Below are 27,302 nucleotides of genomic sequence, written 5' to 3' on the forward strand. Positions count from 1 at the left end.
AGTCCTGTAAAGCATATACATTAAATCAACAACAGCAGACTAATTGTCACCGCAAAGCTTACAAAACAACATTGCCTTAATGGAACATTACCTACAAATTTGCAGCTATAAACAGCTTGCACATCCTGGCATGAGGCATGACATCTTCTCTGTTCATTCTCTTTCACTGCCCGCCACTACAACATGTACCACTGGGCAGGCTGCTGTGGATTCAATAAAATATTTTCTTTCAATCAACAACCATCCATCCATCCATCCATCCATCCATTATCTTAACCCGCTTATCCTGAACAGGGTCACAGGGGGGCTGGAGCCTATCCCAGCATACATTGGGCGAAAGGCAGGAATACACCCTGGACAGGTCGCCAGTCCATCGCAGGGCACGCACACCATTCACTCACACACTCATACCTATGGGCAATTTTGACTCTCCAGTCAGCCTAACCTGCATGTCTTTGGACTGTGGGAGGAAACCGGAGTACCCGGAGAAAACCCACGCAGACACGGGGAGAACATGCAAACTCCACACAGAGAGGCCCCGGCCGACGGGGATTCAAACCCAGGACCTCCTTGCTGTGAGGCGGCAGTGCTACCCACTGCACCATCCGTGCCACCTAATCAACAACCAAATAGATTATTTTCAGAGGAACACAGGAGTTGATTCATTTCTATAAATCAATTAGTTAAGTATTATGTTGCTATATGTACTTAAAATGTACCAATTATGTGTCTTGTTACTTTTTAGTAATTAATGCTCTGAAGAAGAAAAACAAAATGTCACTGTGACATTCAAGGTATGACAATGAAAATAAGAAGATAGTCATATCAACATCCATTTGTTTCAGTCAGTATATATCTTCATATCTTAATTTGAAATATGCACATGTATTTCTAAATGTTGAACTGTTAAATGGAATCTAGTCTTGAATAACACATATGTAGGCTTCATTGATGAATTGAAGTAATTTCTCTATCATTACGGGTACTCATATTTCACCGCAAAATGAAAATGTCTTGGGTCGTGGGTTTCCTCCGGGTACTCCAGTTTCCTCCCACAGTCCAAAGACATGCAGGTTAGGCTGATTGGAGGGTAAATTGCCCATAGGTATGAGTGTGTGAGTGAATGGTGTGTGTGCCCTGCGATGGACTGGCGACCTGTCCAGGGTGTATTCCTGCCTTTCGCCAAATGTATGCTGGGATAGGCTCCAGCCCCCCTCCGACCCTGTTCAGGATAGGCGGGTTAGGATAATGAATAAATGAATGAATTATTATTATTATTATCAAGAGAATTGTATTTACAATTGTATATAGCACTATTCAAGAACCCAAATACTTTACAAAATCTGGGAGGGGGGGAAGGACAATTACTATGGTGACTAACAATACAATTCTGATTATTTTTTATTTATTCTTTATTTACACAGGGAGGACTCATTGAGACGAGTGTCTCATTTTCAAGAGTTCCCTATTAAGAAAAATCAGTAGAAGCAGTACAATACGACAGGAAATACATTTAAAATAGAACTATACATTTAAAATAGAACCCAATACAATGTAAATGTAAAATCAATCAAATCACAAATTCCACAAAACATGTACAAATGTTCTCTGCTGCTTTGTTCTCTCTTATTGTCTCTTATTGTCTGAACATCGATTTTCATGGCTGCTACCATTAGTTCAGATATACACTATGTACTTATATAATTTGGCAGTGATTACCTCTTTTAGTTTCTTTTACAGAGAATCAATTACTAGAAAGTAACAAGACACATAATTGTACATTTTAAGTACATATAGCAACAAAATACTTACCAAATTGATTTCTAGAAATTAATCAACTCCTGCGTTCCTCTGAAAATAATCTATTTGGTTGTTGATTCAAAGAGAATATTGAAACATCAGCAGCCTGCCCAGTGGTGATGTTTGAAGTAGACCACTATAGTTACAGTACCCATAGCAGGTATTAATACATTGTGTGTTGGAAGCCTTGTCAATGCATAGGTCAAGATAATGTTCTCGGTGCTTCTGTGAATTTCCTGTCTTTTTCAGCTTTTGCCAATCATTATCTCTTCTTTCAAACAACTTTTGGGTTGAATATTATTCAGCTGGGTTTACAGGAGAGGTGAATGAACCCTAGCAGGCCCGACCACGGCCTGCACTGTCTGTGATATTAATAGAAAGCTTGCTTCTCCACTGAATAAATTGTGGAATCTTCTGGCAAAGGGACATAGGCCTTGGCGTTCCGATTGGGGTTTTGTTTTTCCCTCCGCTCCCAGAACCGCGACCTCCAGTTGACCTCTCGCACACCGGAGCACAACTTTGGACAAAAGTAACTACAGCAGTAATACTTTTTTCTCCATCTATTTTTACATTTCTATTGCCCGGAATTGGTATTTATAGCACTTCCCTGGTCTTTTGTGTCTAATAAAATCTGCCCCTGGATAAGAGTATTTGCTACGTGAATGTTGAAATAACAAGGAGCGAGTGACCAGTTTGTCTGAGAATGATTTCATTGTTAATGTGTGCTAGTTGTGCTCTTCTCATTCTAAGCCTTATTAGGTAAGCTGAGGTGATGCAAGGCGGTTACAGGGCTGTGAAAAAAGGTTTTGCTTTGCAACTCTATGTGTGTTGGGGTGGACTGAGGTGAGTGTGCAAAAAAGAAATAGGAGAGGAAGAGGGTGTTGTGTGAATGTGGGGCACTCAGCTTCCTGCTCGCTTGCTCCTAGGCATGGAATTCTCTCTCTCCCCCCAGCCCCCGCTCTCTCTCTCATTCTCACTCTCATTAATCAGGGGAATGCACTTATGTTTCTCCTACATTATAAGTCCCACTGGACAGGAGTGTCTGCTGAATGAATGTAATGTAATCACTAATCACCATTTAGGTTAGTGGTACAGAATTAGCTTTGAGAGAACTGGGAAACTGTACAAATTTGTCACATGGTGACATGATTTATGGCCTCTCGTAATTCCCCCATTTTCCTACCTGGCACAAGAGGAACCAAAATGGTGACTTCATTGTGTTGCCCTTTGCCATTTTTTAAGTGCGGTCACTATACCATGTGTCATTTGAGATACAGTATAAATGATTCTCTTGTATTTTAATTGTTAAATACAATCATCCAATCAATCAATAAATCACTCAATCAGTCATTGCATACAGGTGGTGATGTCTATAGAGGCGACTTCATGTTCCTGGCAGTGAAGCATGTCAGTTACCATGGTGACGGACTTGCAGTGGGAAGGCCTTATTTGGAAAAGCATGAGTATGTCACGACTCACACAAGAAAACTAATCAAGAAACCTGCATCTAATACCAGGCACTGTTGTAAAATTCATCCTTTTTTCAAGGACCACATTTGTATGTTTGTTCTTGAGCAGGACAAAACATATACTTTTTATGCTAACAAGGATAGTATATTGATTATAATATATTTTATGAATATATAAATATTTGACTTGGCTTTTTACATTCATTAGATAGCTATCAAAGTAGATACTGTATATTATAAGCCAATGGGCTTATAGAAGCTTTAACCCATTATAAATGAATGTATCCTGATAGTAGCTAGCTAGCTAGAATACAGTTTTAATTGGTTAGGATATAGCCAGGTCAATAAAACATTTAATTTCACAACCCATGAAACTTTATTATGTTTTCCTGGCAAAAAATCTCACCAGCATAATCTTAATCAGCAGGTCAACAACCATTTTATTAGTTTACTACATTGCAAATAAGCTCATTATTTTGTCCAGAACCCGTGAGGTGGACGTCTGAAGACTTTTGGTTTATTTTCACTCTCACTCACTCACTCTCCTCTCCGCTCCTCCTACAAATGAAACGGCAGTGCAATCCGGAATTTCCATATCACCCTGTGTCCAGCTCTTTCCTCACATGGGTGTATCACGAGGTGTGACAGTAAATGAATAATCTTTTTTCTGTGAGGTGGAAAAAGTGGAACATTGTGCAGTGTAACCTGATATGCCCTGTGGGGATGTCAACGCTATGCACACTGTAGACAATATGGAACAACATAGTGCACATTATAAACTAGGCACAGCATATTTTAAAAAATCATAGGAATAACATTAGTTATTTCCCTTTCAAATATGTCACATCACATTAGTTGTTCATCAAAGAATACATTTTATCACCTACAAAAGCTGTGCTTTTGTCTAGTGTTCCTTCGCCTTCAATTTAGGACCTGTCGAGAGGCCGGAGTACCATAGGAAATGGGAGATTTATAAGTAGCATTAATATCCAACCATGTGGGAAGAAAAAAAAACAGGTTGACAAAGAGATGTCATTTGTTCAGGTTTCTGTAATGACAAATACAATGACTTCATCTGTTATATAATATTTAATTATCAAATGTTTTGGTTAGTTTTGTATGAACTTGGCGATATGCGCAGAGGAGATTGCCAGCAACAGAAGGCTAACGTACCCACATATTTTCTAAAAACTGAAAAGGGTTCTTATTTGAAAATAAGCAAATAATATATAGATTTCTTAAATATCTTTTTTTGGGTTACCTGAAAGGTACAAGCATGGAAAAATAGGACCAATCTTACTTTGGTACTAGGACATAAAGCAACAATGAAGACATGCCTAAGTTCAGTGCCTCAAATAAAGAATGTTTATAAGGAGCATGGCCATCTGAAATGGGAGGGATTATTATTTAACATTATCTACTAAATGCAGAAAAGAGTGTATCTATGTAATATACCAGTTAAGTACCCTGACTTGTATCTTCCTGGCAAATTTTATATTCAGCTTGCTAAAATTAAAATTAAAACTCATGTTGAAAAAAAACATTTCATTTAATAATTTTAAACATTTTTGAGAATACCTTGAATAAAAAACAACCATCGTCACATTCAGTGCATCTTCAATTAATTTTCTTTAAGGAATTATTGGGGATGCTGTAAATATTGAACAAGTATTGAACAAATTTTCCCTTCCTTCTTGCCGTGAAGTATGCTATGAGTTTCACACAAAATTTTCCCCATTTGAATTTTTCTTGGGGAAAAGTATGCACTGAAAGTGGGGCACAATCAAGCACTTGTGAGACACAGTGGGGAGCCGGGATGGACTCTGGAGTCTGTGATGAATTTGGGTCAGCTCTCTTATCTTGTAATCTCTGCGTTCCTGCAGAAACAGCAGCGCACCTCCATCTTGGCTCCATCCTGCTCAGAAAAACACTTTCCTGCCCAAATATGGTGAAATGTAATATTTTGTCTGTTGCTGGCCTTTTCGCTGGGTGGGTGAACACAGCAGGCGTCAAAATGACAAGGTGTTGCTTCTAACACCACCCTCAGCTACACTGAATTAGTTATGCTTCCTGGGAGTGATACACACTAGATGTGATACTGTAAGTACACTTGAAGCAGTGCTGGCCTGTTTTGCAGCAGTGTTTCCTCCTCCCCCCCCCTCTCTCTCTCTCTCTCTCTCTCTCTCTCTCCCACACGCACACTCACTGTTCTAATTAAATGCATTATTTAAAAAAACACATTGGTGTGTATTGCCATACCATATTGCTATAATAATAATAATAATAATAATAATAATAATAATAATAATAATAATAATAATATAGCGTAAAGTAATCATACAAATAAAGCATAATAATTAACAGGAGCATCTGCTGACTCTCTGACAGAATTTATTATTGCCTTGACAAGTGAAGCCCATCCTCTTATTTGAAAGGCTTTTCCCAAAGAATTGAGTTCATCTGATAAGTTAATTCATTATCTAGAGATAAGGGATCCATCTCAGCGCAGCAATGCTTGACTGCACACAAAGGAACAGGACCCAGTGTCAATTAATTTCAGGGAGAAGTTAACTGCTTAATGCCACAAAAGCCACATAAGACACAACAAAAAATATGGGTCGACAAACAGGCAAATGATGGGATACATACATACATACATTCTATTTTTGAATTGATCTTGATTAAGGGATTGTATTAAGAGGCTTAGAAAAAGTGAAATGGAAAAGGTCGAATGAGCAGGGCATCCAAAATCACTAGAAAAATTTACAATGAATGCAAATAATACATTCTGCTGGAGGCGCGAGAGGCAGCTGATGGTGAGATTTCATCATTGAAAAGATTCTGTAAGAGGCTCCCATTGTTACCTTATAATGCATGCTGCAAAGTAATAAGATTAACATACTGTGATATATGCCATTCAAATAGTTTCCCTGGAAATAATAACCTGTGCTGGTAATGGGCTGGTAATTGACTGATAATGGAATTTCCTTTTTAATGAAAGGAGATATTATAAACCTTCCCTTATATAGATTTTAGGCAGGAACAGAGAACCTCCAATTCTAGGAGCCTGAGCTTTTCGTTGAGCTTTTGCTGATGACCGCTTCCAAGAAGAATGTGAACAGGACATACAGGAGAAGACAGAAAGAAACAGACGTACAGGGTGAGATGCCAGATGGGGAAACGCAAATGCTGCTAAAAATAAAAAGATAAAAATAACGGGGCTTTTATTTTGAAATCTCTCTCTACTCATAAGCAAATTTGATTAACAGTGTAAAAGGGATAGAGCAATGTGGCATCAACTTTGGATTTAAACGGGATTTACTCAGCTGAAGTGATGAACTGCAGCAGAAATTCCTTTATTCCCATAATGCTGAGGCCTGTGACCTACAGTGTCTAAAAATAGCTTTGCCTGATGCACAGGCAGCTTCCTTTTCCTGGCTGTTCCTGACAGACCCTGGCGCTAAATCAACAGTAGCAAGGGCATTCCCAGAATTCCTGCACACGCACACACTGTAGTTTTACTACCTGAACCGCCACGAGTATTTACAGGAGTCTTCCAATTAGGAGAAGGCTTGGGTTTAAAGTGCTTTGAAATGAGAGGATGTGGGGAGGAAAATAATGCAGACGCTTTTGCTAACAGTGACCTCACGGGTAACATATGGCAAATAGTCTTACAAAATGAATTAACATTTAGTTTGTGATCTTATTATTTTTCTTGATAACTGTTACAAATTTACTTATGGAATTATGTTGTTTAAGTGGGAGTGTAGAGAACAATATCACACAAAACAAGAATAATTTGATGATTGTGGAATCGTCTTCACGGAAACAGTTGGGATGCATTCCATTATCGCCCAAAATGAATGCAAACCTCCTTAAATTAAAGCTGATGGCCTGGAATTTAACTGCATATCCATTGTTTCATTTCAAATCCAATGTGCTGGAGTACAGAGCCAAAAAAACTGAAATTGTACCACTGTTCAAATACTAACGGACTGCACTCTATATAAATCAATAACCATGGTCGCAATTCATATGTCAAAAACAAAAAATAAATTCATACATGGTTAGAGTCAAATCAGCTGGTTTCTATTTTCGGAAAATACTTAATCCCTGCTTGCAGTGTTTGGGCAGTCCTGTCACAGTGATGTCCCGGCTTCTCCATTGGCTGAGACAGCAGGACAACCTTCCTCAGTGAGCACATGACCAATCCAATCACATTGCTGCAGTTTCATCTAAGGATATGCCTGCAAGATGTTTGGATTTTTATACAAAAGTGACACAGAAGCATTGCTGCAAAAACAACACCATTTGCAGCTTCAGACGTTAAAAATCTATCCAAAATAGTTTTGTGACAAGTACTGAGACCGGCCAAGCATGAGTCATGTTTATAACACAAGCAAATCTCAGAGTGTCTCAATAAACTTGTCCATGGTGGGTTTCTGGTTTGGATTTACCACTCTAAAATAACCATCAACAAGTATTAACATTTATTTTCCTGAATTTACTTTGAATTAGATGTGCAATTCATCATACTAGGCTGTTAAGGAATCATTTTATTTGACAGCTTTTATTGCTGCTTTACAACTCAAATAGCAAAATATTATATCAGTTCAGTTTTATTTATGTCTCTATGAAGGGGAAAAGCCCTGTGGATGTAAAGGGACTTAACTAAAAACTGGTACCTACTATAAAATCAGCTGTATATGATACATTTTGGCGAATACATACATATACACCACAACACTCACACAAGCCATCTCATATACTTTAGAGAAATCTACTAATCAATTAATTTAGAAGCAATTGAATCTGGCTGACAGAAAACTGAAATTAAAAAGTGAATATGTAATTATTCAGACTTTTATCAACAGTTACACATAAATCTAATGAAAACTAAATGTAAATGTAAAAGTCTGGTGTTTTCTTTCTGCTTGTTACTGTGTTTACCATTGCTTGTTCCAACATGTTTCAAATTATGTTTGATGACTGACAAAGAATGGGTTTATTCAGCTGATAACACGATGTCTCAGCCAGTAATGTTTACTTAATTTAAAATGGCAGGTTTCTTTTTCTTTTGAACCTTGCAAATGATTTGCCTATTGTCGCCATATGTTAATCATGCAAAACGAATCAACGTTTGACGTTGCTTGTATTTTACAACTGTTAGCAACAAGTTGCGAATTGTGAACGATTTATTTTAAAAGGAACTGTCACGACATACACTAGTATATCGTTTTGTTCGTTATTTACAAATGTTTTTATTTATTTAACACCAGTTTAGTCACAGCCTGTCAATTATTTAGGTCTACTATATCTGTAGTTTACCATTATTGTTTCAGTCATTATAAACCAAACAATTCCAACATTTTTTGTGAAACTGCGCTCCAAGTCTGGACGGATGATCTCATCTTGCAACCACTAGGGTTTGCTACTGATATTTCCTCCTGTCTTCAATAAATTTGTGAGACACTGGAGGCACTCTTAACTCCTGTCAGTTCTGAAGCACACATTTGAAAGCAAGCGCTCAATGGCACGACACTGATATGAATATGGCAGATGTGTGGGCTTTAAGGTGATCCCTTTTAACGTCTCTCTCATAGGCAAAAGTGTTTACTTCCAGTGAAAAAGCTAGTTGAAGATGGCGGCGAAGAGAGATTTCCAGCCGCTGTCCAGCTCTGGCGTGCCGGAGAGGAAAGGAAAGACGCTCCAGAATCAGACGGAGTGGTGTGGTCTTTCTTCACACCAGGACCCGGAGAAAGATCGCGAGCCAACTGTTGCGGGGATTTGCGGCGCAGGCATACAACATCATGCTGTTGGTGCTTTCGGGGGCGCTGGTCCAGTGGACGAGTCATCCGACAGCGAAGGGGAACAAGAGGGGCAACATAAACTCATCAGAAAAGTGTCCACCTCTGGCCAGATCAGGACCAAGGTGAGCAAAAGATGGAGATGAGACAGGCTGATGATCAAACAAGTGTAATCTCTTTAAGCAGACATTGGCTCAAAATATGACATATTTCTCTGTTTGAAATGCATGTATCTATGCGCATGAACAATTGTCAGTAATTTGGTTAATATTGCTACTGCGTTATCAGTGCAATTGTTAGTTCTTGCAATGCAAGAGAAAATGCCACACTATTTCTATTTTGTTTTTAACTGCTTTTAGTAACACTGAACTCAAACCATTTTGGGCAGTACACCGTTCTAAGCGTGGCTGAATATTGAAACAGTCCGTTGCAGTTCCATTGTAGGCCTTCGTTGTTATTCTATTTAAAAAAATAAAACGACATTCAAGTCGTTCGTAATAATTGTGGGTGAAGCGCGGTGCGGGTGGTTGCCATTAACTTCAGACGGAATAAAAATGTGACCACGGGTGCTTATTTGATGTACTTTTTGACAGCAAATTAAGAGACGAAACAACTCCTTGTTTACAATCCAGTGTAACCTTAATTCGGTTTCTTCCACTTTTTGCGGCACTGCAGCAGTTATATGCTTGCATACACCCATTGGCTATTTATCCATAAAGTCGTGTTGTTATTATTTTGTTTGTTTTGAATTACAGGCACAAGCCAGTGTCATGGTCTATAATTTCCTGGACACAGGGAGTTCAGTTATACAAAATTACTTAACTTTGATGTCCCAGTGAGCCATCTGAAGACAAATATAATCAACTGAGAACAATTGGAGTAGGCTATAATTGACATTTGCTCTGTTGTCAGTGCATTCTACTATAATCAGTTCTTTGCAAATACAATGGTAGGATATTAATATGTCTATATACAAGAAAAACTGTATTATTTGGGAAGTTTGGGAAAGGTTTTGTGGACTGCTGCTTCTGTTTGGGTAATGATTTGGGCAGGGTCTGTATTGTTATGCCAACGAGTGGTTCACTAATACCCTGAGGTGTAAGTAATACTCTTTTTGCCCATGTAATCATAGCCAGTTTCATGCTCATTTGTCCAGTAGTTTTCAACCTTTTGCCTTCAGCACAGTAAACAGTTATAATATAATTTATATAGATCCAAAAGGCTTGTTCAAATCGACTTTCTCAGAGTAATATTTACCCTGGTGTAGATGCAGAGCTTGTGGAAATGACACTGTTCCAAAATGTTTTAACATTTTTACATTTGTGAACAGCAGTACCCCAAACTGAATTTGTACCTGTAACCTACAAGTTTATATGACCAATTCCTTATGGAAGAAAGCTACAAAAGTTGAGAGTTAAAAAATATGTGTGGAATTGGCATTTGGGGTCTGTTGCTGTTGTCTCTCTGCATAAGAACCAAACAGGCATCAATGCCAGTGAAGCTGGCCATCCTCAGGCTGAAAAATCAGAATAAATCAATCAGAGACTTAGCCGAAAATATGGTCTGTCAAACCCAACTGTTTGGTACATTATTAAAAAGAAAGAATGCACTGGTGAGTTCAGCAATAGCAAACATTTAACATTTCTATTTTTAAAAGCATTCTTACTTTACAGCATTTTTCACACCTGCCTAAAACCTGGTTGGAAGACCACTATGTAAGACCACAGAGTGGGTATCAAAAGAATACTGTGGCTCAAATGTGGCTAAAACACTTTTCAACTCTAAAAAGCTCAAGCGCATTCTCCAGAAAGTAGGCTTAGATGTGTCAAAATATTAAAATAAAGTGAAGGCTACTAGCCAAACCTCAGAGGGTTTGTGCAAGATGCAAACATCTGGTGAGCCTCAAGTACAAAATGACCAGGTTAAAAGTGATTAAAAAACAGAGTTTTGTCTATAAATCTTATGGATAGATGCGTGTTAATCTGTACCAAAGTGATGGAAAGAGGAAAGTGTGGAGAAGAAAGGAACTAGTCATGATCCAAAGCACCGCCCTCATTTGTAAAACATGGTGGAGGTAGTGTTCTGCTAAAGCAATATGTGCTGGAGTGCAGAGCCAAAGCAACAGAAGTTGTGTGTGTGTGTGTGTGTGTGTGTGTGTGTGTGTGTGTGTTTGCGTGCAAGTGTGTGTAATATCTGAAAGTGCCAGATATCTATGTTGGTATGGATCAGATGCCAATACTGCGTTATGTTGTTCAGCCTCAAATGTGGCGAAGGCATCTTCGTCTGCTGTTGGAAGTACTTACCCCAGTAATATTCCACTGTCTGTAAATGGTCATACATAATAGCAGTCTCTCTGTTATCCTTGGATGGGTCTGGTTGATGTGGGACATCAGGAAGGCGAATGAACGCTCACAATGAACTGCCTTAGCAGGCCTAAGCAGGTGATTAATCACATGTACAATATCAGTATGATACATCTAACGGTAACTGGGAGAGTCCCAGTGCTTGTTTATGTTTGTAGATGGTGGAAAATTACTCTGGAGCCTGATTAGTGTGCACACTCAGCAGTGCCTTCTCTGTCATTTGAGAGGGAGCCGTGACCGCGGACATCTGTGCAGATGGTGGTCCTGCCTGCAGGTTCCATGTTCCAGGCTGTTCTAGCTACCATTGCCTGCAGCCACTCTGCAAACACATGTCCAGGTGGCAAGTGGTCATTTGGCTGCAAACTAAGAAACAATTATCTACACAATGAAAACCGTAGGGAAAGTACACTAAAATTTCCAGTGTCCATTCAACTATGTTTGTATGAGTCCAATTGGGACCACGCGTAAGTTTGTAAACTGTAAGTTTCCCGCATAAATCTCACCTGTGAGGTTTCTTATTCATTCATTCCTTTTTTCATGGTGCAATTTTCAATCACTACAGGGCGGCCTGTAGCGTAGTGGTTAAAGTAAATGACTGGGACACACAAGGTTGGTGGTTCTAATCCCGGTTTAGCCACAATAAGATCCGCACAGCCGTTGGGCCCTTGAGCAAGGCCCTTAACCCTGCATTGCTCCAGGGGAGGATTGTCTCCTGCTTAGTCTAATCAACTGTACGTCGGTCAGGATAAGAGCATCTGCCAAATGCCAATAATGTAATGTAATGTAACAGGAAATGGTGTTTGAAAGCATTAGAACCAAGATGCCATTGCTTTAGTGACAACAGTTTTTTATGTATTTTCACCATTGTATACTTCTGAAGACTTGCATAAAACAAGACAGAAGTTTTTGGCCAGCGCAGCGATACTGTAGCATTTTTAATATGCACTCTGAGACTGTTGCACATCTAAATACATTCTCTAAATATGCTATTATTATTCTGTATGCATATGAATAAGGAGCCAACATGCTTTTTAGTAATAAGTAGTATATGAAATTATGGAATGCGTTCGACTTGTTGATGGGGGTCAGGTATTTGAAAAAAACTTAAATCAGTGGACCTCAATGAATGTATTTCTGTACCAGGTGGTATTATTGTGATTATTGTACTTATTATTATTTATTTTTTCGACCTATTACTAAAAAAAGTTAAAGTGGAAGCTTATTTCTCACTGAAAATAGTTTGTTTATGACTAGATACAGATTATTGTAGCTGTGGCTGATGTACTTAGACACACAACGGAGCTAAGTCACAAGAGATTACATTCGGTGATATAGTCATCAAGGGTCCAAGGTATCAATGAGTCTCAAATCACTGTTGAACTCAATGGAAAAATTATTCAGGAGAAACAATTATTTTTGTGTCTACTGCATATGGTGGTTTGAAGCTCATTTTATACCTTGGACTTAAGACTTAAAGCCATTTAGCCAACATGTGTTCCATACTGTATCAGCATAATTTACAGCTGAATCTAGTCCCACCACCCAATTCCCATAGAGATCCATTCATGGCATGCAAAAGATATACAGCAAAATACTAAACAGGACTACTTTCATTTACATAACATTGATGTGTCCCAATCATTATGGTGCCCTGAAATGGGGGTACTATGTATAAACACTGTTGTAATTTATACATGCTGAAACCAATATGTATAACAATGCCCTTTATTAAAATGTGCACTCCGGAGGCTAATAAATAAATGGTGGGTCTTTGTCCCAAACATTATGGAGGGCACTGTACATGGATGATTAACACATATCAGATACTGGGTCAGCAGTTAAAAAGGAGCACAGACTAAGTCCTATTCTGTCTTCAAGCGCAATGGACTTTGCTGAAGACCAAAAATTGCATTCATGTCTAAATGAAAAAGAAGTAAGAAAGAGTTTAGAGAGATTTCAAAAGTAATATTTTTTTGCGAGCCAGCCAGTTTGTCATGTCGATGAAGAGATGTTCTTGCCATTTAGAATTTATGCACAATACATTTTGTATAATGCATTTAAGAAAATGCAATCTCCATATGACACTAGTTTCATGTTGAGACAGACTTGAACTTGTTTGTGTGGATCAGTTTCCTTTGAACTTGAACGATGTGGCACAGAATATCTGTTCTTTGTGTTCTATAAAATATATTTCAGACATTTGGTGGGTGGGTGGGTGGGCGGGTGTGAAATTCAAGCTTATGCACTGTTCTCCATCTCTGTACTGCTTTTAAATGTTTCCACAGGCTGGAGCTCAAATTCACTCACCTTACCAGTACATTGACTTGCCTAGAATTCTGCGAAACAAATGGTTTTGGAAAAGAAATGTTCTGGAAAAATCTGGAAAAATCATTTAGCTACTTTTGCTCTTGTTTGGCTGGCTTGCCAGGAGATATGTGGTGTACCCGAATGATGAATGTTCCGAGCAACATTTGATAAGAATCGATGTCACACCATGTACAATTGCCCTATTGGTGCCATACACTCTCAGAAATAAAGCGACAGTGGAGGTACATTTTTGTTCTTCAAGGATAAAATGTCCCAAATGTAGCCTGAAAATATAGTCATGTTATCTTTTTGGTACAAATGAAAAGCAAAAAAAAGGTGCAAATTAATTCTATATTGCTGGCGAGGGGTACAATTGCTGCCCCAGTGAAAAAGGGATTTGTACCTTTTTAGGCATGTTTTTTTTCTCATTTATTTCTGAGTGTGTAGTAATATAATAACATGAAAATGGCTGCCGCTGTTTCGCTGTGTGTCTTAGCTGCAGTCTGGTTGTCCAGAAAAGACACAGGGGAAAGTGGTCATCATTGGGGGGAGGCACGGGGACAGCTGCCAGTGGCTCTCATTGAATTAAGCAGAACTGCTTCGCTAGTGCCTAACACCATTCTCAGTGCATTACCACTTACCAGTACTTGGTTTCCTTCCTCCTAACCCTGCGCTGATTGGATTGCGGACATGCGGGAGCTTAGGTGGTGTTCTCAGACTGAGTCCTTTCCACCGCCTGCACCCTTTCCCTTTCTATCCATAGAAACAGTCTAGTGCCCACTGCTTCACAAATAGGCTCAAGTAAACCCACTACAATCAGGGAAGTGATTGCTCATGATTTTTCCTGATTTCCTGATCACGGCAGCCATGCTGAGGCCCTGTCTTTCTACACCTGAGGCGGAGGACTTGAGTACGTCGTCAGCACTCAATCAAGAGCCTTTTTTTCATTATTTGACAGCTGGGAGCAAGGGAGAATGCTCAGTGATAAAATAGTGGCAATGGCAGGTCTGGTTTCTAGAGCTTGGAAGAGAAGACAGGGGGCTCATCCCAATTGCTTATTTTTCTCCTTTATCTTTTACATTCCAACCCGATAAATGCTCCTTCTAGGAGCTAGAAGTAGGAGCAGAAGTATTTTTCCTAAAGCATGATGTATAAATGATCGACCTGTGCGTCCACATCTCCCCATCTGCCACGTCTGTAGCTGGCATGACTTTGAACTGACGTATGAAGGAGCAAGGACATTCCATTTTCCTAATTCATGTTTTCTCGATTTTTCTTTTTCTTTAATCTTTTCCTAGCCTCTCCCGATAGGTGGAGCTAGGGGCAAGAAAAGGAGAAAGAGAAAGAAACAGGAGGAGAAAATTAAGGGATTGGAATGTGCCAAGGGTGTCTTATATCCCCAGTCAGTCATGACAGAAGAATGGTGTAGGCCGGTGTATATGGTAGTGTAAATGATGTGTGCTGTCTGTGCTGATTTGAGCTGTTTGATTCTATACTTTATTCTGATTTTGCTTTTGATTCTGCTTGAGATTATTCTCTGTGATTCTGCTTTTGCCAGTGGTTCTATATGTTATTCTCTACGTGACCATTTTGGATCAATTTATGGATTCATTTATGTTATGAAATGACTGTACTTGGCGTTTGAAAAGTTCAGCAGTATCTTACAAGCCCCATATGGGCTGGGCACCTCGAAACAAGGTTCAGGACACTTAAATAAATAAAAATCTACTGAATCAACTAGTGGCCCCCGGAGATATTTAACATCAGTAAATCAGTGTTTCGTGATTAATCAGGAAATATCACATTGATTTATATTATCCGCACTGTCTTGGTGGCTCATTCCCTTTTGTTTAATTTACTTTATATGGCTTTAATTTGATTGTTTGACAACATAACTGTATTCCTACTGCAGTGGGATCCACAGAGCTGGCAGATTTCTCCCTTTCTCCTGACTATATCTTCTGATAAGGAGGGAGTTCAGACATAGGTCAGCACTCTGGAGAACCTCCTGCCGTATGTGTGGGATGTCAGCTTCACTGATGTGATCTAAAATAAGTACTGTTCAGAGTAGCACACTGCTATTATGCTCCCAAGTGATTTATTTGATTTAATCTGTGAGCCGCAACCAGTGCTCTTTATTTATTCATTTCCTTTTGGATAATGTGCTTCTTACTTGCACTTGCACAAAATTACTGATGCAAATATACTTCTGTGATATACCGCAGATGGTGTGATATAAGCACAGACTTCTCCACAGAGAGATGCGCGGCTTATCTCCCAGTCGCGGTTTACTCAGGAAGAGGATGGAGACGCTATTAATAAATCTTTAGCCTATACCTCCTCCATAAATTTTGAAAGGCCGTCTTAACTGAGACAGGAGAGGGAAGTGGAAGCATGAGTTAAGCAATCAACATTGAGCTATTATCTGTTAGCATAATCTCCCTTAGGGCTCTATTTTACACAATCAGCGTCACGCGCGCATGGGTGTGTTCAGTGGTGAGTGGGTGCGCTAGCCGTGGCTATGGAACGATGGCAGTTTCGTAGGGTGAAGCAAGGAGCACACAGCTCAAGGCGTCCGGTGTCGGTGGAAAATGGGCAGAATTATCCGTAATATATCATCAGTGGGTGTGATGCAGCCTGATACATTCATAGCCAATCAAATGAACTGTTTTCATTCCCTTTAATATTCCTTGGGCAAGTGCTGTGCCGGCTCATGGCTAACGTATCGGACCTTGATGCAGGCATGAGAGTTCGATGCTGTTGCACACAGAGGACCCGTCCTGCCAAGGCCGAGTATGGCCGGCGCATGAGGGAGGGGTATAACTGGCCCACCGCTCCGAGGGTGGGGGGAGGGACTTGGCAGGGAGGATCGCCTCATACAAAAACGCCCTGATCACCTCGGAATCACGGGTCCGGGTGTTGAGACGCTGCGACTTGAAGAAGGGGACGGGGGTCGTAGCAGTGTTTTGTCAACTAACATGGGAGAAACAGGGTATAACCGCAACCAAATTGGGAGAAAATGGGGAAAATCGGAAAGGAATAAAGAAAAATATATTCCGGGCATGTATAGCCTATGACTGCAATGGAAGATGGGGATGAGGCAGATGTCTCCTTTGATGTTCTTTTGTAGGAGGTGCAAAGCTGGGTTGTCACCTTTTTTTTATTGAGTTTGAATGAATCTTATAAAATATGAGGTATTTGTTCAAATATGTTAACATTTTCTTCCATTAGAATTTTAATAAAAAGTTGCCAAAAAGTTTAATATGGGTCAGTTTTAATTTCCCAACTAAATAGCTTAATGTGCTAGTGTATGATACAACTAAGATATAATATGCAAGACAAAATAATGACAGCAGTAACTTCAAGGTAAAAAAATGTATAAAACTAAATAAAAACAGGGAAGCTCATACAATGGCAGTAAAATATGCAGTTTTCTTTTTCTGGGATTTATATCAAAGTCAAACTGGATAGCATCCACAAAAAACGTTGATTGGCTTTTGCAAAGGCTATGAACATTCACCCACTGCATGGGAAAGAGCCAAGCCATTTGAAAATGGGTACAACTGCACTTGCATTATTCAGCAGTTAAAGTGGCTGATGGACACCCAGGTACCTTTTAGAAACACAAATGGAAGGTGCACATGTCTACGATTTGGCTGCTGTTTTAATTCTGAGGGATGGCAGTATAACATGTTCCTTTCCTGGCCCTGAACCAGGTGGATACCTGAAGTGGAACAGCTGGTTTGCTGTTAATATGTTGGAGTGGAGCCTTCTGTTGTGAAAGGAATCAATGCAGTAAATCACAAGGTGTACTTGAGATTGAACCATCTCAACCTCTTCTCAGGAGTTGTAGACAGACCTGGAAAAAATACTTAAATTGAAACGCTTTAACTTTTTAGATGTTCGAAAACACTCATGCATATCAAAGGGAGTTTGACTAAACTAACCCAAACATATCTTATTTGCTGGAATAATTAACCAAAATTAAATAATCAGTCACATGAGTTCAAACATATTCCAGAGTGCTGAACAGTTAAACTATTTTCAAAATCCAAAAGCAAGGCACAAACTGGTTTTTCTTACATGCAGTTACATAAAAGCACAATCAAAAAACTGTGCTTGCTTTCTTGTTCCAGAAAACACACATTGTGTGACACACTAGAGATATTACATCCTATATATTAAATCCACCCAAACCCATGCAGATCTTAGATTCAGGGGTGGTGGGTGGAAGAAAATTATCCATATACTGTACATGTTGATGGATCATTATGGGGTGTGTCAGTGGCTAAGTGGGGACTAGTTCTACAGAGATTTCCTCAAGCACAGGATGAAGGCCTGTTTTCCCATTTCCCTTTGTCCAGGAACTGCTATTCTGAGCTTTGACACACCTTTGTCGATTGTTAAGAGTTAGGTGCATGTGTTGCCTGTGTGCATGTATGCACATACAGTATGAAAGAGTAGGTGAGAGAATGGAGTGTGTTCATATGAAATAGTCTACAGCAAAAGGACTACGAAGAGAGGGTGTGTTGTTCCTGTCTCTCTGACACCAAGCTCTTCTCCAACTGATAATTAAATGAAGAAAGATGCTATTAATAGATTGTCTCTTGTCTCAGTTGCCAACAGGAAACCAAGAAGAGAAGTTTAAAAAAGCAATTTAATCAAAGTACATGCCACAAAAATGTGGGAAAATGTACACTTTAGATTTTTTACAGAACAAACTTGTGTTGCACTGATAAAAAAATATAAAAATTGCCAAATAATATATTTGGAAACACACACATGAGTGGGCTCCAGAATTATTGGTACCCCTTGACTGGCATTGCACTTAAAAAATACTTTAAAAAATAAACAAGAAATTATTGACATACACACTGTAAAAAATAATGTACTTAATATTCCAATGGAACGAACCAAAATCATATTTATTCATTATTGGCATCTCTGGTTTAGTAATTGGTGCATCCACCTATCCATAAGGATAGCAGCAGTGTTGCTTACATTGCTTATGTAATAACAAAAAACTATTGTACAGCATAGCTTTTGGTATTTCTTGGCTAATTGGCTTACTAGGGTGCCACAATATAACAATACTTGTCAACAGATGACATTAGCTAGAATAATGGATGAAGTTAGGCACACATAATAATAATCAATATTGGTTACAACTTGTTCACTGAATGCCATTTCATGCATATCATTCCTAAATTTGAGACAAAGGCTTCTAAGCATTTGTTTAGGGGAAGAGCTATCTATGAGTCAAATATAACATTGGGGCATGTGCTTTTAGTCTGGTGGGTGGTGGTAACCATTCCCCATCATGGGAGAGTCGATACCTATTCTCCACTTACATTAATACATTTTAATACATTATCTGACAAAAATGTCATGTTGTCTCTGGTTCGTTTACATTGCCTTTCTGAATTTCAGATGAACAAAAACATATTACCTGCTTGACTTGTTATTTTTTTACTAAAAACTATCAAGTGTAATAATACAGATAAAAAAAAATCTCTTTATAAAATATATTGCTGTCTATTTAGCATACTAGTAGTATTTCAAATGATAATTTGACTCAGTGAAAACATGACAAATACCATATTGCAGAGAAAATACTTTAAAAAATATTCATTATTTTATCCTTATTGAATGCCTTATACTGTAGCATTTTTATCATTGTAGTATATATATTTCCTGAGATTAAGATCAGGGACTTGTGTAACCCACATGGGACAAGAATGAATTGCTTGGTTTCAGGATGATCTGGGATGAGAACCAGTGTTGCTCCAGTCTAATGGATGAAACACGTGCCCAGAATGGCTGGCTGTATAAGGAAAAGTGCAGGAGAGAATTCTGGTCCCCGATGACATCGTCGTGTTGCGTCCCCGTGTTTGCTGAAGGGGGAATTCTCTGCTTAAATTGACACAGCTGTGCACCCGGGTGTCGTGTACAAGCCTTGGGTTTGGGTTTCTGTTTGTAATTCAGTAGCCCCACCTCCTCCCGGCTCCTCAACTCCCCCCCCCCCCCCCCCCAGAGCATGTATTCCGTTTGCTAAAAATATCCCTTCTGTATGCCTCTGGGTTCCTGTTGTGTTTTAAGAGCTCATTTTTTCCATGTTCAATCTATATCTAGATGAATGAGAGAGAAAGACCACCGCAACTTCCTCTGGTCTTTGGTTTATTATGGAAAATGGTCACATGGCACTGCAGTCAAAAAGCAGATCCGTAAAGAGAGACTCATTAGCTGGATTACCTCTTGGCTGTTGTCACATGACCTGCCTCCCCTGTCAAGGTTTTTCAGGACTTTCTTTGATTTGTCATTAATGCCTGTAACTTTGCCTTTTGTTGCCTGTAAATCCAGAAGTTCATATCAATTTGATACATTCTCTCTCATGTTAGAAGCATCTCGCTAAATAAATAAATATGCTTAATTGGCCCTAGCGCAGTATGGGGTGCCAAATGTCAAGTCAAACACAGCATGTTTTCCTGTGCTTTTATGGCTTTTCCCCAAAGATTTAGGCAAAATATGAGTCATTTTTCTCTGATTTAATTGACAAGCTAAATAAACATTTTTGTTCATGTTTTCAGATTTAATTTTCAAATCTCAAAATACACTCTCCAATCACTAATTAGATATTAGATCTTTATTAGACTTCTGCTGCTGTAGCCTATGCACTTAGAGTTATGGTGAATTGTGTGTTCAGAGATGCTCTTCTGCATACCGCTGTTGTAATGTGTGGTTATTTGCATTACTGTCCTCTTACTGGCATTCATATGTACAAGTACTTTTGTAGAAATATGCAATGGGAAAACAGGCAACAACAATAATTTCTCCGGAGGAATTCTAAGTATACAAAGGACATTTCTCGGAGTTAGCATGTTTATAACATGTTATGCATTTGCTGTGAAAAGGACACTGACTTTACCTTATTTCGTGCAGTATATGGATGTTCAAAATGCACAGAAGGTGAGGTCGCCCCACACTTGTTTTTCCAACCACATGTTACAAAATAAGGAACTGTTGTCGCTAAGGCAGATAGAACCATGAGATTTGATGCTTTGAAACGGTATATCCTGTTACCATAGTGATTGAGAATTGCTCAGTGAAAGAATATAATGAATGCAAAAAAACCCACACCGGGGTTAAAAGTTAAATATTAATTATAGATATTAGTATAATTATAATAATTATTATTAATAATAATAATAATTATTATTATTATCACATCATCATAATAAATAATAAGAATAATAATAATAATAATAATTTATATGATTAATATATTATTAAATAAATGGTTGGCATTTATATAGCGCCTTTATCCAAAGCACTGTACAATTGATGCATTTCATTCACCCATTCATACACACCAACAGTGATTGGTTGCCATACAAGGCACCAACCAACTCATCAGGAGCATTTGGGGGTTAGGTGTCTTGCTCAGGGACATTTTGACACAGCCCGGGCAGGGGATCAAACCGGCAACCCTCCGACTGCCAGACGACTGCTCTTACTGCCTGAGCCATCTTGCCATGTTATTATTATACTGCATTCCAAATTTAATATTTAGCTAAAATCTTAAATCTGTGCTTCCTAAATCTTTAGGCTAAATCTGAAAAAAAGAACAAAAACAAACAGAAAAAGTTTTTTTACTTTGGCACCCCATAGCACTTGATTTGAATTTGAACATTATTTTTTTTGCGGAACCAACTAACTCTGGACCTAAGAATAACAGTTTGCATGTGAGATTACAGCTTTAGTGTGATTGGACCATTAATAGGGCCCTGTCCTTCCTAACAATGAGGCTGGGGATTACTGTGTTTACATCATCCCAAAGTGGCACTCAGTCCGCTAACAGCCTATTTTCTTTTCTCCTTTGCACCTCCTTACACTTTAAATTATCCTTGCCGTGTCTTTCAGCTTGACAGAGATTCTTAAATAGCTAAGAGGTGCATTTGTGTGCCAAGTAGCTTCATGTGAAAGAAGTTGGGGTTAGAGGAAAAACTATGAGCGATACAGGACAAATCTGGAATTCAAAATTAGGATAACGTGATAAAATAAAATAATAAGTAACAAAAGTATTACTAAATAATTAAAGTGTACTCCGTATGTAGGACAATTCATTTCATAATTTGGTGGTTTTGTGTTGAATGATTGTGTTGAATGCTGATTCATTGAGTCTAATGATATGCTTTCAGACGTACCATTGAAGTAGACCATGTAATTTGATTGTGTATTTATTTATATTTAAAATGATATTTGGTGGGGGGGTTGTTGTTTTTTAGACAAGCGTGAAAGAGGGACTACTACTAAAACAGACCAGCTCCTTCCAGCGTTGGAAAAGACGCTTCTTCAAACTGAGGGGTAGAACGCTTTACTATGCCAAGGATGCCAAGGTAGGCATTTACCTTTCTGGAGGTCTTTTTTTTGTTGCCATTTCTGACATTTTGGAGTTCCCTAAAGGGACATTGAAAAAAATATTTAAATATTACAACAAATAACCACTTTACCATGTAGTTATTGTTGAGCATTATTCAGTGATTTGCGCATGCAAATTGGATAAGTGGATCAAATATGTCATCCATGTAGAGGCTCCTTACAGAAATGTTTTGAATAAATTGGACATTAAAACCTATTCAGTCTGTGCCTTGCAGATTTACTGTAAAAATGAGAAAGCAAGGCAAAGGAAATCAAAATGTAGCCAATAAGGCAAAGGAAATCAAAATGTGGCCAACAAGGCAAAGTGTGGCCTATGATGAAGTAACAGGATGGAAGTTACATGGGAACATTGACTCAGGTGGTAAGAGCAATTGCCTGGCAGTCAGAGGGTTGCCGGTTTGATTTCGCCCTGGGTGTGTCGAAGTGCCCCTGAGCAAGATACCTAACCCCCAAATGCTCCTGTCGAGCTGTTTGGTGCCTTGCTTGGCAGTCAATCGCCATTGGTGTGTGAATGGGTGAATGAGAAGCATCAATTTTACAGCGCTTTGGATAAAGGCGCTATATAAATGCCAACCATTTCCTATTTACATAATAATGGCATTTAGAGAGCATTGCTTATGCACCATCTTAATTCCTCAGTGGAGCATGTTAGAGATTTTTTCTGACTTTAAAGGTTGAAAAATGTGTCAGTTTATGGTTTTTTAAAGTGGCCTTTTATTGGTTCCCAGAACTTGTAAAAGTTCCTTTATTGTCTTGGCCCAACTCTTCTGTCATTTTATTTACTACGTAGAACCATCAAGCCTGATGCCTAGTTGGTTTCTACACACACAACCACCTAATTTCATAAAGATTATGTTAGCACATGTCGCAAAACTATTTTTTTGAAATAAAGGATGCAAGTGAATTGATATTTATTTCTAAATTATTGTTACTGCTTTTGTTATATAGGCAGTACGAAAAAATGTGTCAAGCCATAGCTTATTACAGGCACACAGAAAAGCGCTAACATGTATGAAACAGGGCAGGACAAAATGGAAAAAGTAATGTAATCTTTAGTCATAATGAATTCAGCTCCCACAATGAATTAATTCCCTTCCCATGCCCCTGCTATTACACACACTGCCTCTCTCCTCTGACTCATCAATTCCACAGGAAAAACAGATCTTTTCTTTTGTGTGAGCAGGGACCACACACAAAACTGTTGCAGGTCACAGTTGTCTTTACGTATCTGTGGCAAGGAGGGAAGGAGGCAGGGTAATCCGAAGGCCACACCTACTGGTTAAGAAGGCACACACCTGGACTACATTACGAAACAGTCCAGGTGGTTATGAATGTGTGCTTCTTTCCCTGTATGTGGGTCCTGACTAACCCTATATAACTTCATTAATTATACAAAAGTAGGGGTATGACACTGCCCTCTGCTGGTCAAGTAGCCTCCCATCAATCTTGATCACTTGGTTATCCCGAATCTGTTCGAGGGTGAAGTCAGTCACTCGAGAGAGTAGAGGAGGGCGTGCAGCCTCCGCCCTGAATCCGTGTCAGATATTTGTCTCACCTGAAACCGGGACGCGACCACCATATGGTCCCCTGGTTCCTCATCCTCAGTGACCACCTTACTCCCGGCTGAGGTAAAAAGACAATGAACACATCCCCCTTTTCAGGCCCCTTCAGCCATCTTCAGCCTCGCCATCTCTCTAAACCCCAGCCAATCATGTCCCAGAATTAATGGAAGGGGGGTGCGGGTACTAGTGGACACAGGGAGGTAGGAAGAGTGTTGGTTTTTGACATTTTATTCATATTGTGGAGTGGGGAAGGGAGAGGGAGAGAGAGAGCGAACTCTAAAAATAAACAAAACTTCTTCTCCCTTCACCCTCATGGGATTGGGGTCAAAATAATGAAGGCAAACCAAACCAAACTGTAGCTTTTCAGCTTCATACCTTCTTGGGTTTTTATCGCATGGCGGTTCCTAAGCCACCTACCCTGGAAAGCACGTATTTATAAGTGCCAGGAGTGATTCGTAATCTAGTCCAGGAGTGTGCCTACTTAACAAGTGGGCGTGGTCCTCGGATTGCTCTGCCTCCTTCCCACAAAACGGGCCCTATTTGCCACAGGTATTGCTATCGTGAAGTCTATTCCGAGAGTAGCTATTCAATGACTTGGTTTCAGTGAAAAATCTAACTCATCCCCAACATCTCTATCATCTTCATCAAACAATTGCAATTAATTCATATTGTTTTGTTTATATATTGTATATATTTCTTTCGATAGCTCTTGCATAGACAATCAGTTTCTGAAGAGCGTGCTTGGTAGAGATCAACACATTCACACGTGCATACCAGCAGCTGCTTGACTATTGGCTGGCATTGGATTTCTGTGAAGAAAATAGCACAAACCCCCTGTATTCCTTTTCTAGTGTTAATTGCAGGAGGAAAGCTGAAAGGCTGAAAAGGCTGAAATAACACCATTTTGCACGGTGACAACCCCCAATGCTGTTAAATCAAAAACTGACCAGGAATGCCAAAGGTTGACACATACTTGGAAAAAATGGAAAAAAACATACTCTAGAAAGAAGGAAAACTACAACAACAACAACTTTATTTGAGTTGAAAGTGGAAAGGGAACTGTGAAGGATTTCAGCACCATGCATTCTGCAGAGGCTGGTGCATTCCTCTTGCTGCACTAATTTACTGTCTCCCTCTCTTCTCTCCTCCTCAGTCACTCATTTTTGATGAAGTGGACTTGTCAGATGCAAGTGTCGCCGAATCCAGCACAAAGAATGTCAATAACAGCTTCACTGTAAGTCTCCAATGCTTCAGCAGTACATAACACAGTGATCTTTATTCCTGGACCTGGACAGCTGCAGGGTGTGCTGGCTTTCAGTGTTACTCAGCACTTCATTGTTCAATGAAAGCAGTTGATTACACAGTTAACCCTATCAACTTTGCCCCTTCTGGTGGAGTTGTCGACGTCCCAAATTATTGTTGCGTTCATATTTATATAATACAAAAACTGCAACATAATAAAATTGCAAAGAGCAAAGCCTGATTGTTAAAAAGACTCTCTGTTAGTGAGAACAGCAGTTCAGATGCTCATTAGCCTCTTATTTGCAAAGCAGGGCAATAGAATCCTGCCTTCCACAATAAAAGGCATATTCCAACAATCCTTAGTACCATTTCTCTGCGTCAAAAAGTAATGTTCCAATATACAATTCAGAAGTATTGGAACCAAATATCTCTCCTGGTTATGAAGCTATGACTGTTTTCTGATTAAACAGTCACAGCTATTTTTGAGAACTATATATTTGCCGGGACTATAGCTAAGCGAAAGTCATCTTGAACTACTTCTTATTGTGGGGTAAATGCATTGCTAGGTCATTTCAGTACCAGACTAATGTAAAACATGGTAAGCTTCTTGTACAGGGTTTCCTATCCTTTCCAACATGGTATAATGTGTCATATACAGGTGACGGACAGTTTATGAATATTGCTGCGTTCGCATAGCAGAATGAATATACAGACAGCATATCCATTCTATGAGCGTTTATGTTGCAGCCAAACCTTTGTCCGACCCTAACCCTGTGCAGAATACACTAAGCTTTCACCACAGGGATAGGCTATATCACTGTAAAACTATGTTTTTATCTTATCCTGGGGGTATTTATCTGGCTGTTGTGAATACATTACGGTATTTATATGTCATTATCATTTTTAGCACGTTCGTTGGTTGAAGCACTATAAGTCTTCATAGTGCTTTCAGTCTGTGTATATTCCGATACTGTTCTTTTGTAAATAGTTTCAGGCTCGTTTGCCATGTTGTATGAGGTGGTGATCCCAAGTCTTCAACCATGTGTGTACAGTAAATAGTTTTCGAGATATTGACAGTTTTATAGGCCTAGTACAAAATAGGTGGAAATTGCCTTCTACGGTGGCAAAGTGAAAAGGGTTCATTCACCTCACCTGGCTCCTTGGGTCTGAATTGGTTCTTGATATTAAGGCGAAAACAAAAACCAGCACACCCTCTGTCTCTTCAGGACCAGGAAAATCACTGACATAACAGAACTGGTAAAGGAGATCATATTGTCTAGACACAGTGAAAACTACCATGGATTTGAGGTTTGGCTTTTGGAAACAGGTAGCCAGTTCTCGCTGGTGATGTGACAACCCTAACCATAACCATTATTTATTTCACTTTATGTATTTATTTATTGGAACAAAACCTCAGTGGAAACGCGTGGGAATGGTCAGAAATGTTATAGATGTCAGCGTGAATGGGATTAAATCTTGTGCAGGGCTCTAGGCTCTCGTTCAATTCCGGTTCATTTCTCTGGGTAAATGCAATGCACAATACAGGGTCATAATTTGGTTCCCTACTGCTCTACAGAGAGCAAAGAGCCTGACTCATAATGGGGAAGCGATTGTGTGAAAGCAAGTGTGTCCTAAGAATTGCAACGTGCTCCCCAGGCAAGGCTATAAAAAGGCATGGAAGTCAAATAAGAAAGCCCCAGGGAGGATAGCAGTTATAAATAGCATCCATTTTTTTACCACTGTAGTTAGCATGCGTTTCTGAAGAAGACAGCTTGCGTTGTGTGGATGAGGATGTGTGAGTCTTTGCATACATGTTGTCCGTGACAGTGCTGACTTAGTCTGTTGTGTATGCAGTCCATTTTTAGGTATAAAAAATTTACTAACCTGAAATATTTGTGATTAATGAGTCAAGTAGCTATGCATTGAAAGTATCATACTGTAAATAGGCATTTAATATTGGGTAGGCTATTGACCTCCCATTTCTCTCCTGATTATTTCTATATTATTTATGGAAATTTTGAGGCAACCATCAGTGTTAATCACAGTTCAAATTATGTTCAAAGTAATGTATTCTATAAATTTATATTAATTTCACAAGAGCTCGTAATTCAAATTATTGAAATGGTAACTAAATATCTATTTTCCCTTCCCTTTAATTGGACACTGAGTTTGATACAATATGCTGAGCCTTGACTTGATCTCAAAATAAAAATAAATTGTGAAGTGCTCTATATGTTTAAAAAAACTGGTTCTATAACACATGCAGTATGTGATACTGTACAGTATACTACATATATTTTGCACATGGGTTTA

At 39.1% G+C, this 27,302-nt stretch overlaps 1 protein-coding gene across 2 annotated transcripts in view; it reads left to right on the plus strand.

The window, feature by feature from the left end:
• Positions 1-8,910: 8,910 nt before the first annotated feature.
• Positions 8,911-27,302, plus strand: part of LOC133124169 (diacylglycerol kinase eta-like) — a 59,483-nt gene continuing 41,091 nt past the window's right edge. For both annotated transcript variants that reach the window (XM_061235125.1, XM_061235123.1), the window contains exons 1-3: positions 8,911-9,201; positions 22,032-22,142; positions 24,901-24,981. In XM_061235125.1, coding sequence (XP_061091109.1) covers positions 8,911-9,201; positions 22,032-22,142; positions 24,901-24,981 — 483 coding nt within the window. The remainder of the gene's footprint in view (positions 9,202-22,031; positions 22,143-24,900; positions 24,982-27,302) is intronic.

The sequence above is a fragment of the Conger conger genome, chromosome 3, assembly GCF_963514075.1.
Source record: "Conger conger chromosome 3, fConCon1.1, whole genome shotgun sequence".
Taxonomy (NCBI): domain Eukaryota; kingdom Metazoa; phylum Chordata; class Actinopteri; order Anguilliformes; family Congridae; genus Conger; species Conger conger.